At 37.6% G+C, this 20,672-nt stretch overlaps 1 protein-coding gene across 1 annotated transcript in view; it reads right to left on the reverse strand.

Annotated features, from left to right (window-relative positions):
* Positions 1 to 20,672, reverse strand: part of LOC107747234 (FERM, RhoGEF and pleckstrin domain-containing protein 1-like) — a 55,621-nt gene that overhangs the window by 10,978 nt on the left and 23,971 nt on the right. Inside the window, exons 3-16 of the mRNA XM_016561686.1 lie at positions 16,669 to 16,773; positions 16,344 to 16,386; positions 16,088 to 16,166; positions 15,902 to 15,999; positions 15,134 to 15,248; positions 12,399 to 12,546; positions 12,218 to 12,313; positions 11,971 to 12,134; positions 11,524 to 11,592; positions 11,317 to 11,389; positions 8,694 to 8,750; positions 8,287 to 8,464; positions 2,299 to 2,429; positions 1,192 to 1,281 (exon numbers count right to left, since the gene is read on the reverse strand). Of these exons, the coding sequence (XP_016417172.1) occupies positions 1,192 to 1,281; positions 2,299 to 2,429; positions 8,287 to 8,464; positions 8,694 to 8,750; positions 11,317 to 11,389; positions 11,524 to 11,592; positions 11,971 to 12,134; positions 12,218 to 12,313; positions 12,399 to 12,546; positions 15,134 to 15,248; positions 15,902 to 15,999; positions 16,088 to 16,166; positions 16,344 to 16,386; positions 16,669 to 16,773 (1,446 nt within the window). The remainder of the gene's footprint in view (positions 1 to 1,191; positions 1,282 to 2,298; positions 2,430 to 8,286; positions 8,465 to 8,693; positions 8,751 to 11,316; positions 11,390 to 11,523; positions 11,593 to 11,970; positions 12,135 to 12,217; positions 12,314 to 12,398; positions 12,547 to 15,133; positions 15,249 to 15,901; positions 16,000 to 16,087; positions 16,167 to 16,343; positions 16,387 to 16,668; positions 16,774 to 20,672) is intronic.

Below are 20,672 nucleotides of genomic sequence, written 5' to 3' on the forward strand. Positions count from 1 at the left end.
ACACACACACACACACACACACAGACAGACACAGACACACACACACACATATCAATAATAATTACAAAACCTATACCTGCTTGTAAATTAATCATTTTGTAGCTTATAGCTCTGTGGTTTCTATGTGCATTGAGTAACTATTCCTATAATGAAAATTTTAATAAGTGTGCAGTTTGTTGAGTGTAGTTCATGATATAGTATGTGTATATATACCACCTTTCAAAAGTTTGTGGTCAGTAAAATTTATTTAAAAAAATATATATAATACTTTTAACGCATTAAACTGATCAAAAGTGACAGTAGAGACATAACTAAAATTTTCAATTTCAAATAAATGCTGTTCTTTCTGTAACATGACATATATGTTATGTTATGAAATACTATAATATGAAGCAGCATAACTGTTTTCAACACTGATAATAACAATAAATGTTTCTTGAGCAGCAAATCATCATATTTTTCTGAAGGATCATGTGACACAGAAGACTGGAGTAATTCAGCTTTGCGTCACAGGAATTCATTACATTTTACATTACAATTACATATTAAAATAGAAAAATATATATTTTAAAGTGTAAAAATACTTCACAATATTACTGTTTTTACTGTATTTTTGATCAGATAAATGCAATCATGGGGAGCATAAGAGCCTTCTTTTAAAAACTCTTACCGACACCAAACTTTAAAAAAAAGTACCATACTGAGTGTGCAGTCTATAATTCTGGACACAATATTAACTTACACAATTCTAATAAAACTAACTGATAATATTAATTAAATATATAATACATTAGCCTAACATGAGATTAGAGACCTTCTCCAAATTTTGTACTCATCACTGGACTGAGTGTGTGGTTCATGTTAGGTGTGTAGCTGATAAAGTAAGCAGAACCCATGTGCTGATACACTGCTGCGTTAAACTGTGGCAGAGTCCTACAAAAGCCACATTGCCCTCATGTCTGTAAACATAGCCCCATTTCTGTACTCTCTCTCTCTCACACACACACACACACATACACACACATCTCTAAACCTGATCCACAGTCTCTGATGACTACACTGTGTGTTTTGTGGGCTGAAACAGGAAACATGAGCTCTATATTTGAATAGAAACCCGCCCACTGTGGCTAGACAGGAATGTGTGTGTGTGTGTGTGTGGAGATCTGATGAAGAGTCTGTCCATCATTATACCACTGTGATCAGCTCCAGGTCCTTCAGGTATGTCCTCTCAGTACACAGCAGCTCTTTAGCAATGCAGTATGCATTATCAGCGGGACAGTTCTGCACAAACACACACAATGCAATACAAGTCATCAGCACAATATGACACTTCATAAAAACTGACATTAACTCTTTCCCTGCCAAACACGGAATTTTCCGGGTTTCCGCGTTCTCGCTGTTATACGCTAGGGGGCGCTATTACACATCTCCTGAATGAGTAAAGTGCAGATCAAAAACACAGACCAGGAAGACGCAGAAAGGAGCGATCCCACATGTAAGCATATGCATATGAAAAATAATGCCATCATCAACACTAACCGCATATAAATGAAAACTGCCTAATGTTACAGAGTGAAATGTCAATCCAGAAAGTGGTAAAGGCCTGTGCAAGCTTTGGGAGTACTGATGGAAGTCATCTACTGCTTCTTTGCTTTGATAACATGACTGAATATGATCCAGATGTATTTGATAAAAATGCAATTTTCTCAGCTTTTTGCTCAAAATGTTGCTTTTTTATGAAACCGACCTACATTCAAGTGTTGATAAAAAAAACAATGCTTGAAGCTAGAATAAAACAGATTTTTTTTTTTAAAGTAAAGGGTCTGATCTTTATTTTGATGTATTGAATGTTCAGATATTCATACAACAAAATATTCTGTTTTAAGTTTTAGTGAAAATTAGCAAAAACGTTGGCGGTGGCTGGTAACTGTTTTCAAAAACACTGGCGGGGAAAGAGTTAAACGTGTATACTACAGTTGAGTAATAGAAATGGTTTATCATGCATATAAACACAATCAAGCCACACTGACATTTATTTTAAATGTAATTTAAATGCACGTATGCTAATGTAATTTTAATATACTTTAAATTGTAATTTATTCCTTTGTTGCAAAGCTGTATTTTCAGCATCATTACTCCAGTCTTCAGTGTCACATGATCCTTCAGAAATCATTCTAAAATGCTAAATTCTAAAATTCTGATTCTCAACATTGGGCTGCTATGGTACCATGCAACAATTCCTAATGCTTTTGAGAACTATTGACTGTACAGTCAAAACCTTTCGTCCACAGATCTTACCTTCCTCCTGTTGTCCTCCTCGTCATCAGTGCGTATGGCACCAGTGTCATTCAGCATGGGTGAGATGAGAGGAGACGGCGTCGCTCCTCTACAGTCATCAGCGTGACCGTTAAGTAAAGCACACGTCACCTCTGAGAACGACAGACAGGCACAGATGAAGATCATGAGCACAGATCTGAGGCAGATTCCCTTTATATTTATCGTTTCGATATGTGATGTGTGCATTTAGACTTCACTTTCACTTATTTTAGCATGCAAAAATGCAACAATACCAAAAAAAGTACAAAAATACCATGGTACTGCCATGTTTCTTTTGAATATTAACCATGGGAGTAGCATGCTATTTATGGAAGTACCATGTGAATACCATAGTACAGTGATCATACTGTACAACACCGAGATTTTGATAAAAGTTGCTGTACGATGGTATTGCCATTGCATTTTTGGTACGGCAGTAACAGTTCTTGTGTCTAAATAAATAAATAAACAAAGACATAAATAATTGATAAATACTAAGTATGCACGTCTATGTTCATTGTTCCTCTAGTCTAGTGCACTTCCCACAAATCTCTACTCCTACAGGAGGTTTTTCCTCAGTACTTGCCCAAATCCACCTCGTGTGTTTCCTTTGAGTAGTGCAGTCATGATTAATAAAGCAGGTGTGAGTGCAAAGCAGTCTTAATGACATACAGTATACACTAGCAGTCAAAGCTGTGAACACGTTTCTCATGATCCTAAAAGCTTTTAAACTAAACATTTGAAATAGACAAGTTGGGCCCCTGTGTGAAAAAGGAAGTACACTTCAGCATACTTTTAAAAAGCGTACTTCTTAGTATGGAAATAATATACTTAAGTGCGAACTCACTGCAATGTTTTCAGAAACATTTCATTTAACTACGATTAAATAAAAATGTATCGTAGTTGAAATTGATATAATACAAGTAGATAAACTTCACATTTTTTTCACTTAAGTACATTATATGTAATTTCATAATTACTTCTGTTCTATTGTCTTTGAAATATGGTTAAAGTGAGTGTACCGACAAGCATTTATAGTCAACTTAAACATACTTATGTTATTTCTATTTCTAATTTGTATGTCATGTAATTCAAAATATTTGTAATTACACATTTGTAATGATAAAGTTGCAATTCAGTACATTTAAAAGATATTAACTTTAAATGTAATCTCAACAATACAGTTACAATTATAATCAAGTGCTTCACATGTGCTTTAGTATATTAGTCAACACATCAAAGTAAGTGTACTTCATTAAAGCACAACAAAAATTATTAAAACATAATGATTTAAAATGTAAACTTTACTTTTGATTTAATTTGACATTCTGTACTTTTAAAAAGTGTACTTAAGTGTGTTAAGAGGCAAAGTTAAGAAAGTTTGCTCTCTTTAAGTACACTTAAGAGCCATCTTACTTTATTAATATTACATTATCTATCTGCAAGTACACTACAAGTCCACATTCAATACAATTAAGGGCAGAAAGTGAAAGAAAAGTATCAACAAGTCGCCGGCAGTTTATACAGTTTAAAGTTAGTTGAGTGATAGCTGGATAAGAAGCTTAAAAAAACTTGAAAAAGTGGAAAACTGTAATAATAAGGAACGTGTCCAATCTTGTAAATGGCAGTGTATTTACAGCACAAACTACTCCATGTACACAACAACATATACAAACAATATAAACAATTCACACTACGCCATACAGACATTGCACTTTATATACATACATGTGTGGACAGATAGCGAGACATGCGCTGTGCAGCCATAGACAGCGGGGAGGGGGTGGGGGGTGAGTGAGAGGGAAGGAGGGTTGGATCATGAAAAATATGAGCATTATAAGCTTTAAAAAACAATTCCTGAGTCTTCAAAGGCCAACTGTAACTTTATTGACACTAGTGCACAAAATACATTGTTAAAAAGTCTATGTGGTTTATAAAGAGCAGCAGAACCAAAAGTCATTGAGAAGGAACAGGCAGGGAACATCAGAACAGAGATTAAGCTTGAACAGTGCTGAATGAGAGAGACAGAGGAAGAGAGGGAACGACTATGTTCAGAATAGCAACTACCGTACTACCGTACTTGCTGTGCAGTCTATGTAGTTTGGTTACATGCAGTATGTACTGTGCGTGATATAAATTCCCAGTGTGATAAAAGAACTAGACGTACTGATTGTTTGATCAGACTAAAACAATAAACAATAAAATGTTTCATTTTCATTTTCTAAATGTAGGCCACTTAAACGTGCATTGTTGTTAGGGTAAGTTTCAACAGTATAGCTTACTCTTATTTGAAATGTTTGTTGCATAGTTCATTCTTCAAATACTTATTTTTTTTAAAACGTGCGTGAAGTATACAGTATGTAGTGTGCAGCAAACAGTACGCTAGTATTCCATTCTGAACACAGCCAAGGTGTGAGAAAGATCATCAGCATGTCATTCACACAAATGAACAGCAGGTGACGTCATTTTTTTTTAGGCAGTCAAGTTGATTTCTAAACAATCCTGGTGTGTAATTTGATCATTGTGTGAACAAACAAAAGAAGATCAGTCATGTCACAGACATTCATAAGGATATTCAAATTTTCATGTCTGAAAATTTCCCAGAATGCACTGCCTTTCAGCTTTCATTGAAATAGAACAGTACAGCCATATGAAGGGAGAGCATGCAGCCCAGCATTTTAAAAACACCATTAGTTACAAATTCATTCATTCCATTTTAAATGCCAGCAGAAAACATAACAAGCATTTATTGATCATAAATGACAACAATGACAAGCTCAAGCGGTTTCAGAAGAAGACAAAAACGGGGCGGAAAAGAAAAGGTACAAAACAATAGTGAATATCAGCCAATAGTGCAGTGACATCAAAGCTGAGTGAGAAATCAGGCAGGGATTAGATACACATGTGCTACATGGCATTATCACATTTCCATAGATTTTTTTTCTGGGAAAATACTACAACAGGTATGCAATTTTAATTAAAATATCAAAAACCCTATTTGAAATGCCCTTTCCAATCCCTGCTGAAGGATAACAGGTAAACCCATGTGCAAGGTAAGGTAGAGGTGCTCAGAGAGGGAGAGAGAGTGAAACACAGTGAGACGCAGACACATGCTGTGACACTTTCTCTCTATAGACTGAACCATCATATAGCTTAAAGGGACAGTTCTGTCATTACCTACTCACCCTCGTGTCATTCCAAACCCACGGAGACCAATAAACTGTACACTTCTGTCATTTTCCTTAGAATGTTTTCTTTTGTGTTCCATGGAGGGACGAAAAAGTCATACAGATTTGAAATGACATGAAGGTGAGTATACAATGACAGCATCTTCATTTCATAAACTGAAATCTCTTACTGACAAATACATTCATCACAATTCTGAAACAATAGGACAAAACCCCTTATATTCAATATGCTGACATTCAAATCTAGCTAATAAAAAAATCATGCAGGATTTTAAGATACCGTTAAAGTTGTCCAGTCTCTGAATCTGCTAATTTCTCATAGTAAACAGAGGCTCAGCCAGAAGGAGAAAAAAGCCACACAATGAAGACCATGATATGAAGATCTTTAGCCAAAGCTCAGGATGAGTGAATCTTTAAAAATCACACTGTTCTTTAAATGATTCCATGAAGAAGCAGCTGTGAGCGCCAGCACAAATGTACAAATGGCAAACTGATGATTAAGAATATTAATGAAGATGAAGTTCTGAAGATCCTGCAGAATTTAGCCCCAATCAAATATACATAATCCAGCTAAACACAATCCCAGCCGAGGAATAAGGGTCTTATGTAGCAAAACGATCAGTTGGATTTTATAAAAAAATTTGTATGTATATATATATATATATATTTACTTTTAAAAGTAACTTTCCCCAACACTGTCCATATGGATATTTTTCTTACAAAAATGCATGGATTCGCTACAGGAGGCCTTTATTCACCCGCCGGAGCGGCACATTTTATTATAGATGCGCGCGCTTTATTTTAAGTGTTTTGGACTGTTGAACAGAAACACCCATTGACTGCAATGATAGAGCTTGGAATAGCCAGGACAATTTTTAATATAACTCCGACTGGATTCGTCTGAAAGAAGAAAGCCATATACACCTAGGATGGCTTGAGGGTGAGTAAAACACAGGCTAATTTTCATTTTTGGGTGAACTAACCCTTTAATCAAACACCCCTGAACAAGGCGATCAAGGTCTTCAGGATTACTAGACAGCAACAGGTAGGGTTGGAGCTAAACTCTGCAGGACAGTGGACCTTGAGGGCCAGAGTTGCCCAGCCTTGTTCTAAAAGTACCACATTTCAACTGTACAGTAGGATTAAAAGTTCGATTTCCTACAGTTATTAAAAAGTCTAAAAGTAATGGTTTATGCAGATTGTTCCTCATAAAGGAGAGGCATTAATGCCCCAAAAAGTGTTCTACCTCAGAGACATTCATTTTACAGCCTCACCCTTAACCTTTAAAAATTAGAGTGAAACGATGAGTTGACAATGCTGTTGGAGCCCCAGATTCAACTCTAAGACTAAATCTAACCCTAACCCAAACATCTGATGGGTCAACAGTTGCTCCAGGACTAACTAGTATATGGATCCAGGAACACGTCTTACTTGACAAAATCACGTTCACATCTACCTGTTATTGCTCCTCGCATGTTTCCAACTCAGAGATCTTAAATTTACTCCAGGGAGTGACAACATCACTCTGAATTCCTGAAGTATTCCAGATTATTGCAGCATCAGAACTGCGAGTAATTAGCATTCTGTGCAGAACTTGGCACCGCAAAAGTCCCCACTTGCTCAATCCAGAGGCTGGATAAAATCACTTACTGCAAAACTATAGAGTTTTGCCTCGAGAAAGGGAAGGATATCCGCCTTGTCCCACAGCTAAGGCCATCTCAGGTTATAGGAAAAGAAAACTCAGTGTGGCATCGCCGAGAAGCACACCGCTATGAGGTTTTTACACTAGCATGCTAGCAGTTAAACACTTGCATCCCTTCCTCATCACTGAGGTTCACACACCCTCCATCGTCAAGCTCATCTAGCTGCAAGCTTCCAAATGAGTACTTGTTTCTGGGGAGGGGGGACGAACTACGGGCGGCTTGGTTTTCAAGCCCTAGCGAATGGCTGCAGGAGCCAGTAGACTCCGCCTCTTCTGAGTCGCTAGTGTCTGTTCCACTACTGGTGGAGCCGTCAATCATCTGCACAGCCCCGAAGCGCCGGTGCGGGGAGCTTGGCTTAAGATTGGCCTTGCCGGGAGGCGTGAGCCCATTGGCCAGCATTCGGCGCTCCAACATGGCCATTCTCTCGGCACGGGAGAGAACGGGAGGGTGTGGCTGATTCGAGATGCGCATGTTTCTTTCTAACTGGCTAACGGTGTTCTGGGACTTGTTTGCTGAACGATTCATAATTGGGGAGCAGCTACTAAATAGTCCCCCTCTTTCCTCCCGTCCTGCTTTTGAACTAAAGCTCCGCCCAGTGTATCCATTATACTGGGCGTAGCTTAGGGAGCTGGTCCTGTGAATTGAGGAGGGGGCGGGGCTAGAGGTCAGGCTTCGGGTGCCTGTGTGGTGGTTTAAGGAGCTTTTTGCGGCCAACTCTTCCAGTAGTGTGCTATGAAGCGGCTCACGTACCCTGCCTCCAAAAAATGGCGACTCGAAAATGTTAGCACTTTGATTTGGAGAGGAGGGGCTTGGGTAGCTGTGGGCGGGGCTTGTGGCTTGGCTTACAGGGGAAAGAGGCGGAGACTCTCTCTGCCTGAACTTTCCCAAGTATCTGTCCTGCTGGTGTGACCGGGGCAAACCAAACCCGGTGCCATAAGCGCTGTCGCTGTTGCCATCGCGTGTGTGCGAGTGTGACCTGCTGACCCGACCTCTGACTTCCTGTTCGCTAAACTCTGCATCACTGCAGTCAATGTACGGGATGGATGAGCTGCTGCCTTTAGCTGCACGGGACGCCAGACCTGCTCGATCGACGGGCTGCTGCTTGGCTGCCGGGCTTCTGCTGTCCTCCTGAATGGGGTACGTTTGGTCGCTGCATCCATTGCGCTGAGACGATGGAGAGGAGTTTCCACATGGTCTTATTACCGCAGAATCTTCTGAGCTTACTAAAAATGAGCCCTCCCAGCTCTGCTTGACAGCCTGAGGGAGGAAGAGAGAAGGATATGAGTCTTTCATCAGTACCTGCACATTACAGGTTCCAGAGTACTCTGGGTTCTACATGAGTCATGGGCTACCAATCACTGAACGTAATCGACTTGTCATGAACAGCAGTGCAATTACAAAGGAAGTCTAGGGGCCAGCATTCCAGAGGGCGTAGAAGCAGAAATGTAACCCTGGACCACAAAACCAGTCATAAGGGTAGTCTTATTACCGCAGAATCTTCTGAGCTTACTAAAAATGAGCCCTCCCAGCTCTGCTTGACAGCCTGAGGGAGGAAGAGAGAAGGATATCTTTCATCAGTACCTGCACATTACAGGTTCCAGAGTACTCTGGGTTCTATATGAGTCATGGCTACCAATCACTGAACGTAATCGACTTGTCATGAACAGCAGTGCAATTACAAAGGAAGTCTAGGGGCCAGTATTCCAGAGGGTGTAGAAGCAGAAATGTAACCCTGGACCACAAAACCAGTCATAAGGGTACATTTTTTTAAATTGAGCTGAATAAATAAGCTTTCCATTGGTGCATGGTTTATTAGGATAGGACAATATTTGGCCGAGACACAACTATTTGAAAATCTGGAATCTGAGGGTGCAAAAAAAAATCAAAATATTGATTGCCTTTAAAGTTGTCCAAATTAAGTCCTTAGCAAAGCATATTACTAATCAAAAAGTAAGTTTTGATACGGTAGGAAATTACAAAATATGTTTACTTAATATCCTAATAATTTTTGACATAAAAGAAAATCTATAATTTTGACCCATACAATGTATTGTTGGCTATTGCTACAAATATACCCGTGCTACTTATGACTGGTTTTGTGGTCCAGGGTCACAAATGTGAGGTTCTTTCCCGAATAAATTTTTTTTTATCTATATATACTGTATATATTTTTTTATTGTCCTTTTTTAGGGCGGAACTACTTATCTATGTGGATGAACCTCTGGTAATGCCAGCACGTGGTTAAGGGTGGAATTTGCTCTGTGTGAATAGTAGATTGCAGATAGTTACATCATGACTCTTTCTGCTATTCTTGCCAGGGCTGGATTATAAACTGGACCACTGGGATCATTGCCCTGCAGTCCATTGATTCAGTCATTCATTTATATTAATCATTTAACAAATTATACTAATTTAAAGGTGCATTCAGTAGTTGTTAGTGTTAGCGTTGCTGTTCTTTGTGTATTTTAAGTACTAATACCTAAATGGTGTTAGACTCTTCACTGTCATCTGTTGCATGAATCTGCATGACCGTCTCTGAGTTTTATGTAAATTACACTAATACTAGTGAGTTTTAGAAAGCGGATTACACAGTAATTAATTCCCTTATTTGTCCAACCAAAAAGAAGCAACTTGGGCATCGCTACTCAGGATTTTCTCAGTCAAATGTTTCCACCTTTTTTTATAGCATGCTGATGTTTATGATTGTTTTAGTTTTTCTGTCTTCTGGCTTCAGACATTTTCTGCTTCTTCAGCCATACAGTCATACAGTTAGTTTCTCCTGTTGTCTCTGATGGTAAATCATGATAATAGCTCTGTTCCATTGGCAAATTTTTGAAACTACACTATGCAACTATCTACCGAGACAATGGTCAATGAGCGTGAGGCTTTTCTTTGAGGCCATACATAATTAAAGGCGTCATGAGCTGAGAAATCAAAGTTCCCTTGATCTTTCGACATAAGAGGTCATTGTACGATAAAAACATCCTGTAAGTTTCAGGACTCAAAACATTTTTCATTAGTCAGCTTTTACTGAATCTGATCTGCCAAAACGACAGCTTGTGGAATGTTCCACTCTATGATGTAATAGTGTGGATAAGCACCGCCTCCGCAGAAGAAGATCAACGCCTGCTTCTACATCGCTGCCTGTTTAGCCCCGCCCACCGATTCACGCATATAGAGGTTACGAGAGAGGCGATGCTGCGAAGACAACAAGACGCTGTGCAGTGCCAAGTTATGCAAAAAAATAGTCTTTGCATTGCCTTCCTTCTGATCCCAATGTTAGGAAAGAGAGATTGAACTTTATTTTTAAATGAAGCACCAGACTGCGTCGTTTTACGCGGATTCGTTTACAAACAAGGCACGATTCGACGCAGGGTTTTTAGAAAGATTAAAACTAAAAGACGATGCTGTGCCAACTATATTAAATCCGACAGTAATGTCGCAACACACAAGTGTGAGTAACCGTTTTTATTACGTGATCACTATTGCTTTGTCTCTTCTTACAGATCATTTGATATGTACTGAGTTTTTATGCATTTTTAACCTAAATTACAGCAGCGTCCATCTGTTAATGATGTAGGCTGTCAAACATACACAACTATTAGCCAATCACAGCAGTGGGCGTTTACTTCTGTGTCTTCAATTCGCCGCACATATTCAAACAGAGCGTTCTGATGAGAGGGGGACAAAACAGACAGAATAAAACCTATTTCCTCTAAATTATGATGATATGATTTTTTCATATAAAAATCTTGATTACATTATAAGTGGACTTATACAGTAGAAAATAAGTAAAAAGGCAGGTTATGACCCCTTTAAAATACTTTTATTTTTTTTTTTTTAGAAAATGAGTACAGTCTTCATTATGTTTTAGTATATATTTCTTATGCATACAACTTTTTAAAATTAGCATTAGACTTCTGAATGCATCTTTAATATTTAATTAAATTTATCCGTCCATTTCTAAAATATTTGCTGTTCAACATAATACCATTATGCAACGAATGCTTTAGAGTGAGCTTAAGTTGTGCTGAACCCAAAATATTCCTTATTAAACATCTCTCTTAGTTAAAAATGGCTTGAAAAGATTCCTATGTGAAGACACTAACTTGATTTGGCACTTGGTGCTGTGCAGAACGCAGAGGTGACAGACTGCTGTTGTACTGCACTCGACTATGTTTCCTGAAAGACAGAACAACAAACACACGAATAATGAACCACACAGCCTTACGAGTTTCTACACTAATTAAATCTTAAAGGAATAGCAGTGCAGAAATGCTGACTTTCCATTCATTAAAATAACAGATCAGGCTCACCTATCAAAGGGCAGTTTTTTAAACTCATTTTCCTTCACATAATCTATCACCTGCCTCTGTGTCCGACCACTGCAGAGAAGAGATGGCAATTAGTCCAACTGGATTACACAACATTTTGACAAGAGCAAAATAATACACTACAGTCAAAATTAAAGTCAAGTACTTGACATGTTCTTCAAAATAAGTGTACTTCTTTAAAGCATGACACAGAAGTATTAAAACATAATAATTGTACTCTCTTTAAGTACACTTAAGTTGCCTTTTATTTAATTAATATTACATTACCTGCAAGTACAGTTGAAAAAAATACTTTTAGATTTGAAGTACACTACAAGTGCACATGCAATACAGTTAAGTGCGCTTCTTTTCACAAGGGTTCACACACTTCACCTACAGACAAATTCACACATATAAATGTTACCAAAAGCATTTAATCAGGTTTAGCACCTGAACCTGAAGGATGAGCCCCTGCTAAACAGCACCGGTTTAGGTTTGGGTCTGGGCTCCTCAAAGAGCCTGAAGAAGGCGTGATACTCCACACAGATCTTCCAAAACATTTTACAGCAGTCCCGACTCGCCATAAAAAACTCCAGAGTATCTTGATGAACATTCTGCTACAGGACGAGACAGACAGAGACTCCACGTTACAATTTGACATGATAAATGAGAGCTTAATATACTACATGAAACTCACACTAGGGTCTGCTCTTAGTTTGATAAGGAACCTCCTTCTCTTGAAGCTCAGCTTGCGGATTTTAGACCAGTTGAAGTTGTTGATCCTGTTGTGTCCCTGAGTAAAACACAACTCATGTCATGCTGTTGTTCATGTATGCTTGTGTGTGTGTGTGTGAGAGAGAGTGTGTGATTGCATGCACCTGAAACACGAGGACGCCGCCGTGTGCTACAGCCAGACTGAGTTTGGTTCCTTCTCTGTCTTTAGCAGGATGGAGTCGGATGCCGTACATCTCCAACCTGCACGCCACCTCCAGCAACCGGTAATCTGACTCTGCTGGCGTCTGTCCACTTATATACACACACAAACACAAGTTATAACACTGCCTGGTGTTTTGCTATATGCTATACTGTACTTTAAAGTGCCCCTATTATGCCATTTCCAATATTGCCTTTCGTGCAGTGTGTAATGTAGCTGTATGTGAATGTAAACGATCAGCAAAGTTGTAAAGCTGAAAGTGCACGATAAATAAAGTTAGTCTCCCAAAATAAAGAATCGACTCTCTACAGCCTAAACGAGTCATTAGTAATTCGAATTCCACTTCTGTGATGGCTACACTTGACCCCGCCCACAAACACGGAATTCTACTGACGACTGCTTCTCTAATCTTGGGGGGTTAAAAAAAAAAATCTCGGGGAGTTCAACGCGGATTCACTAAATGCTTGCTCTTGAAAGATGGCTCAGTACCCTGTTTATTTGGACCAGCTGGCTCCACTGAATTACAAGTATGATAAATAATAGATGTTTATATTTTCCATCGAGCGTTCAAAATTCGGAACTATGGCAATGGGTGCATCGTTTCCGACACGCGCTCTACGCGGTAGACCAATCACAACAGACTGGGCCATCTGACCAATCAGAGCAGAGTAGGCTCACAGAAAGGAGCGGTTTAGAGAGACTTAATCTTTGAACTGCTTCGAACGAATCGTTTGAGAATCGTTGGAAAATGAGGTGATATTAAATGCATATTTTGAGAGAACGAAAGCGTTTTTTGACCTTGCATGCATGCAATCCTATTGTAGGAGACTCCCAAAACAATATTAGGAACCTTAAAAATGGCATAATAGGGACACTTTAAAGGTTAGTTCATTTTGTATCAAATTGCTGAACAAATTGTTGAAAATTACTTCCAGATGAAATTGCATAATCAGGCTGAAAAATAGCATATGCTGGTTAGGTATGTTTTGAAGCATGGTCCTTAGTTGGTCCTGAGCTGGTCCTGAGCAGGAGCTAGTTGCATATGACCATCTTAGTACCAGCTTATATAACCAGCTTAAAACCTGCTCAGGACCAACTAAGGACCAGCTTAAACCAGCAAACCAGCTGCCATGCTTCAAAACATACCTAACCATCATATGCTGTTTTTTTCAACAGGGAAATCAAATAGATGTCGGTGATCTACTGTAAGTTCCCAAACAGTGAGCCTTAGTGTTTTGTTTGGGAGACTCACATGTGTTTATGGTGGAACTCCATGATTTTGTCCATCAGGGCCATCTGGTCAGGGATGTAGTTGGTGTTAAGTAAATGCTGTCTACACTGAGTTTCCTCAAAATCCCCAATCTCGGCTAAACAAACACACACACAGCTTCACTATGAGTAAATGACTTGACAGTGATAGAAGACAGAGACAGAAAAAGAGATATAGAAGGAACAGGATGTATAAAAATATTAACATACATGTCCATGGCTTTATAACCTTTTACTGAATGATTGTCCGGTTGGATTACAGCATGCATTAGTTGCTCTTATGTGTTATACTATATGGCACTTTAAATGAATAGGGAACAAACTGTATTAAATTTTTTAAGTAACAGATAACTATGTTCTTTAGAAATAGGATTATTGATATAAGATAAACTATTATCTAACATAAAATAGCAATAGGTAGTTTTAGACATAATTCATTAAATTCAATCACTATAGAAAAATGTTATAATAACAATACATATCATATAATATTTGACCTACTGAGTTCGAAACATTTCTGAAAACAGTCAATTTTTTTGTTCATTTTGAAGCTGTTTTGTCCTATAAGCACAGCAATAAATGGTATCAATTGCAAGACTCCGAGTGGCTGTGCATTACAGTGATTTTTACCAAGGTGTACTGATAAAACCCCTTAGGCAATAATAATAGTCACAATAAACATTTCTTCTGCCACATAATAGAGTTCATTAGCCTGACTGTAGACTCTCAGTTGCCAAACAAAATAGTAACCTGATGCATTAATACAGAATTAAACAGTTGTGTAGTTACAGGTGTGTATATGGGCTATTTTATACCTTTTAGTGCAGCTCATCCAATCATATTTTAGAGTCTGAAATATCTGTTTTAGTTAAGGCTAACTAGCCTAGTAAAAAAGTAATAATATATATATATATATACATATAATTGATATAAAAATGATAATGCAACTTATTTGGAGTATTTCTTTATTGCACAATGGACATTTCTTAATATTAAGCCTAAAATGTGTTTTAATGTCACTATTGATGAACACTTTAAAGGTTAGTTCATTTTGTATCAAATTGCTGAACAAATTGTTGAAAATTACTTCCAGATGAAATTGCATAATCAGGCTGAAAAATAGCATATGCTGGTTAGGTATGTTTTGAAGCATGGTCCTTAGTTGGTCCTGAGCTGGTCCTGAGCAGGAGCTAGTTGCATATGACCATCTTAGTACCAGCTTATATAACCAGCTTAAAACCTGCTCAGGACCAACTAAGGACCAGCTTAAACCAGCAAACCAGCTGCCATGCTTCAAAACATACCTAACCATCATATGCTGTTTTTTTCAACAGGGAAATCAAATAGATGTCGGTGATCTACTGTAAGTTCCCAAACAGTGAGCCTTAGTGTTTTGTTTGGGAGACTCACATGTGTTTATGGTGGAACTCCATGATTTTGTCCATCAGGGCCATCTGGTCAGGGATGTAGTTGGTGTTAAGTAAATGCTGTCTACACTGAGTTTCCTCAAAATCCCCAATCTCGGCTAAACAAACACACACACAGCTTCACTATGAGTAAATGACTTGACAGTGATAGAAGACTCGGTCTTTAAATACAAGATATTTAAAGTGTACTTGAAGTATACATGCAATAGTTCCACTTTAGCACAATCAAATATACTTCAGTTCATCTTTAGTTGGACTTCAGCACTACTTCCGCACAATTAAAACGCATTAAGTACAAAACAAGTTGTTCCAATTTAGCAGACTTTAAGTATATCAGTTTAGTATACCAACAGTAGAATTGCAGGGTATTTTTATTAAGTACATACATATGTAAATGTATTTGTAGTATACTTAACATGAAATAGATGTATTTCAAATACATTTTAGTATATTAAAGGGGTCATATGATGTGATTTCAATTTTTCCTTTCTCTTTGGAGTGTTACAAGCTCTTGGTGCATAAAGAAGATCTGTAAAGTTGCAAAGACTAAAGTCTCAAATCCAAAGAGATATTCTTTATAAAAGTTAAGAGTCAGCCACACCTACCTAAAACGGCTCGTTCTAACACGCCCCAACATACCTACGTCGCTCTGTGGGAAGATTTGCATAACGCAGCCCAAATACCAAATAATGTTCTTTTTAGAAACATCATATGACCCCTTTAAATTTCAGCAAAAGTCAGCATAACTCACACTGGATGATATGAGAGACCAAAAGAGCAGCGCTGGCGTCGCTACACGTGAGACGTCCGCTGGCCAGATCCTGCCTCACCTGCAGCGCAAACAAGTACCTGAGAGAAAACAGGCATACAAGCACATGTGAGAGACACATGAAAGCCTCAGTGAATGAGCTCAGGGCGAGTGGAGGGATGGCCTCACCTGGTCAGCTCCTCCAACAGCAGCGAATGATCAGGGGGGAAGAATTTCACAACAAACCGAAGGACGGTGTGCTTGGGCCCTGGACACACACACACACACACACACTTTATATAAGCCTAGCATGAATGTGTTAGACTCAGATCATTTAAATATAGAGACTAGTATGTCTTGTGGAAATCATAGAGATGCTAAACTCCCTCTCTCTCTCACACACACACACACACACACACACACACACAGCAGTGAGGCCTCTTACGTGTGATCTGCTTTCTAATGGGCTTTAGTAAATCCAACCAAACCTGTGGAGTAGAGCACACAGCAGAGATGAGTCTGACTGACACACAGATCTTTAAAAAGGCCTTGTACAACACAGCCTCAGCTTACATAAACACACCGCAACAACTAAATTTCATAAACTCACTGACATATTCACAACAACTATTTTGTGTTTATATCATTGAGCTCCTACAGCAGCAAAAATCAACTTGTTTAATTATATGGGTCAGAGAAATGGTGGAAAATGGTCCTAAAAATGTATTATGACTGTATTTGGTGTAAAAAAATAAATAAATCTGACTTACCATTTTTCTGTGATGGCTCTGGAACTCTAGGCCAAAGTAATCCCCCTCAATAAGGTTCAGATGCAAGCAGACCATCTCGAACAGAACCCGGCCCGATGCTCGATGCTGTTAACAACAAAACACACATATGATTTACTAGTTAGAACGAATTAGGCTTGATGTCAAAACCCCTTAAACTCTTTTGCTTCTGAATCTAGTTGTTAAGTTTAGGGTTTAGGGATCTAGAATAAGGTCATGCAGAATAAGGCATTAATATGTGCTTTATAAGTACTAATAAACAGCCAATTTGCTAGTAATATGCATGCTAATAAGCAACTAGTTAATAGCAAATAGTAATACCAAGCAGACTTCTTTTTCATTAGGAAAAATCAGCATCCTAAACAGATGCAAAGTTGTAAATCTGTCTGTTCACACTCAGCGCAAAAAGGTTGCATGATGCGTCAAAATTACAATCAAGAACATGTCTAGAATTTTTGGCCAATGAGATCTGATGGACCTGCGTACTAGTGCAACACAAGAAATCAACACCAAATAACCCACACAGCGTCTTGTTACTCGTCGTCAAATATTTAGGACAGAAACATAGAATGGATAGAATTTATTGCTTGTTAGAATCTGTCCTGACTGACTACCCAAACAATACTCTGACAACATCAGTACAAGATTTAGCCCCGCCCCCTTCTGAGGAAGCACAAGTCTGAGCAAATATCTTCAGCAATGACAGTGAGATCTGAAACATTCCATCCCGATGAGCATTCCATCTGGTTCCCATGGAAGATCGCACAGTTGCCATGGTTATCATAACCAGGGGGCAAGATTAGTAACTCCTCATCTCACTGCATAGAGACACATCATAAAGACAGAGACAGAAAGTAGTAAAAAAAGACAGAGGTCATAATTACAAAAAAAAAGTCACAAGGGAAAGACCATCAGAAAGGAAAGCTGAACACAATAGCAGAAGAGGGTGGAAAGCAAAGAGATAGTTCTTAAAATAGCTGCCTGGCTATTATTATTCAGGTCCTTGTAGGCAAAAACAACACGTACAAAAATCAATATTGAAAATATTTGACAGTGGATGTCATTATCCTGGTCTGTGCACTTATATCTTAAAGATCTCATGAAATGGCTTCCCCTAGTGAAAGGAAGTACACTTCAGCATACTTTAAAAACTGGATAGTATAAATAATATACTTTAAAAGAACAAATGTAATGTTTTCAATTTCAGACAATTAAATTTATGTTAACTGCAAATGTAAAATCAAATATATGTAAAATTAAATATCACACTACAGTTAAAATTATAATCAGGGACTACATCTGCTTTAGTATGTTAGTCAACACATCAAAATAAGTGTACTTCTGTAAAGCATGGCAAAAGATTTTTAAAATGCACATTCAATACAATTAAGTACACTTATTTTACACAAGTGTTTTCATGTAATGATGTATTTCCTGTTGAAAGGAATTTGATTTGTTACTTGTTATTGCTAGCCAACTGTTTTATGCAAAAGATTTTTAAAACGTGATTTGAAATGTACTTTAACACTTTTAATTTGGCATAATGACAAAGTGCACTTTTTAAAGGTTTACTTAAGTATCATGAAAGTGTGTTCTTTTGAAGTACTCTTAAGTTGACTTAGTATATATACTACTGTATATATAAATTTGATTTGTTACTTGTTATTGCTAGCCAACTGTTTTATTAGCGGAATTTTTTTTTCTTTATAGACAGCATTTGATTGGATAAACATTGGGATACACTCCTGAATCATTATCAGTCTGTTTTCCATATACTGTATAAAAAAATCCGGAAGAGAAAGACTGTGAATTTCAAATCTGTATTTGCAAAAAACTAATTTACACTAGCACATAGATGACATTAATGCAAGACATGGATTAAAAGTCGCAATATTTAAACCTTTTTTAGTCACAGTGTTATGTTTTTGGCCAAGAAAGATAAATGCATACATCCGTTTGTCTGTCTCTCTCTTTGTCTTTCACTCTACAAACAGAACTGACCCATTATATCTAGTTAACATGAGCCAAGTCAATTACTGAGAGGTCACAAGACAACAGAAGCGGGTGAAAATGCCACAGGCATGTGTGAGTGTGTGTGTGAGTGTGTGTGTGTGTGTGTATGTGAGTGTGTGTGTGAGTGTGAGTGTGTGTGTGTGTGTGAGTGTGTGTGTGTAGTCTATTCATTAACTCAGCCCTGCAGAAACCAGTGTTCAGTCAGTGGAAAATCACCCTGAAACATTTGTTCAGTCCTCTTGGTTTGCAAGATCTGAGACATTTTCCAAAGAGAATCGTGTACAGACACAAAAACAGCAAATGGTCTGATATAGTCACTGCTCTATTGTGTCAGGAGGACAGATTGTCTTTGCCATGCTTGCATCTGCCTTAAAGATATGTCATTACAGATCACATCACACACATGCAATTCTCCCCTTCCCCCCCCCACACACACACACATGAAAAATACAATGCTAATGCAACACTGTTGAAACAAATGAAATACGTAAACATGATACAGCAATTGCAACTACATACAGTATTTAAAAAGAAAACCTTAATAAATTAGTAATTGTGCCACTTAAGGCACATTAGTCATGTCCAACATTGATTGGACAAAATGATGAAATCAACCTGTGAATGGATTAAAGTTGAGTCTGCATATTCATCTGATAGACAACGTATTTTAGCAGTAAAACATTATGTTTCACATTATTAAGAAAACATTATTTTCTTTTCTTTTTTTTTAAATACAGTCCATTAATGAATCAATTTCAGTAATATCAGTATTAAGAAAGTAATTTGGATTCCATGATGGTTTTAAAGGATTCACTCTAAGTTTGTTTATCTGCACACTGAGTCAAAAGATCATAAAGAATATAGGATTTTGTCAGATTTTGAGCATTTTTAACTAGTGAGGACACCCTCACAAGGGCTCCCTTGTGAAAAAGAAGTACACTTAATTATATTGTATGTTCACTTCAAATCAAATCGTAAACGTATTTATGAAAAAAAAACTGTACTTGCAGATAATATAATATTAATGATATAAAAGGTGACTGAAGTGTACTAATGGATCCAATATAATAAAAAATAAATAATAATATAAAAAATGAATGATACCTTAAATTATGTGGATCAAGGGGGATTTGTGCTATCCCTGCTGAAAAGGCTAGGTTAAACCGGCATGAATTTTCATGCTAGTCCAAGCTAATGTATTCATGATTGGTCAAGCATGATTTTTCTGATGAAGCTTGTTGACAAAGCCTTTCTGGGGTAGTTAAGATGCCTAGAATCCAACAACACACAACATATGGTATATACCAGTGACTACCAATACTTTTCCAGCAAGATATACTTTTTAAAGCTAGTTTAAAATGTTGCCATGAACAAACACATTGTACAAATCAACTATTGCAAAGATTCCCAGGAAATATCTGTTATGTATGTAATGTTGGTAGAAAGTATGTCAGAAGGTCAAAACTAAAGGGGTCAATATCACCATAGAGTGCCTTTTCAACCCTCACAAACCCTCAAAAATGTTGGTTTTAATTTCCCATTCGCGTTATGTCATGTCATAAATAGTAAACACTCAAGTATTATAGAAACATATTAGCTGAGCTCACACACATTATTTTAAGATAATTATGGGCCATTATTCGAAGCATAAACCATAAGATATGTCCACCCTGGACATATATATTACTGTTAAATACGTTTTCATTGCAAAATTAAGATGCAAATTATATTTTCTGAAAGGTATGATGTCCCTTTCCTAAACAGGGTTATTTGTTTGCTTTCAAATTATAAATACATAAAAGATTTTATGTAAACCATGTGTTTTTAAAGAAACTTATACAATTCACACATGTATTTTTTCTTATTTGGAGAAAACTGTGATATTTGGATGCAGTTTTTTGTTTGAATGTTATTGCCCCCACACCTAGCTATTGAACACACTGGATTATATAGATATGATTGAATTATTATTT

This window comes from Sinocyclocheilus rhinocerous, unplaced genomic scaffold (genome assembly GCF_001515625.1).
Source record: "Sinocyclocheilus rhinocerous isolate Xijiao unplaced genomic scaffold, SAMN03320098_v1.1 scaffold2184, whole genome shotgun sequence".
NCBI lineage: Eukaryota > Metazoa > Chordata > Actinopteri > Cypriniformes > Cyprinidae > Sinocyclocheilus > Sinocyclocheilus rhinocerous.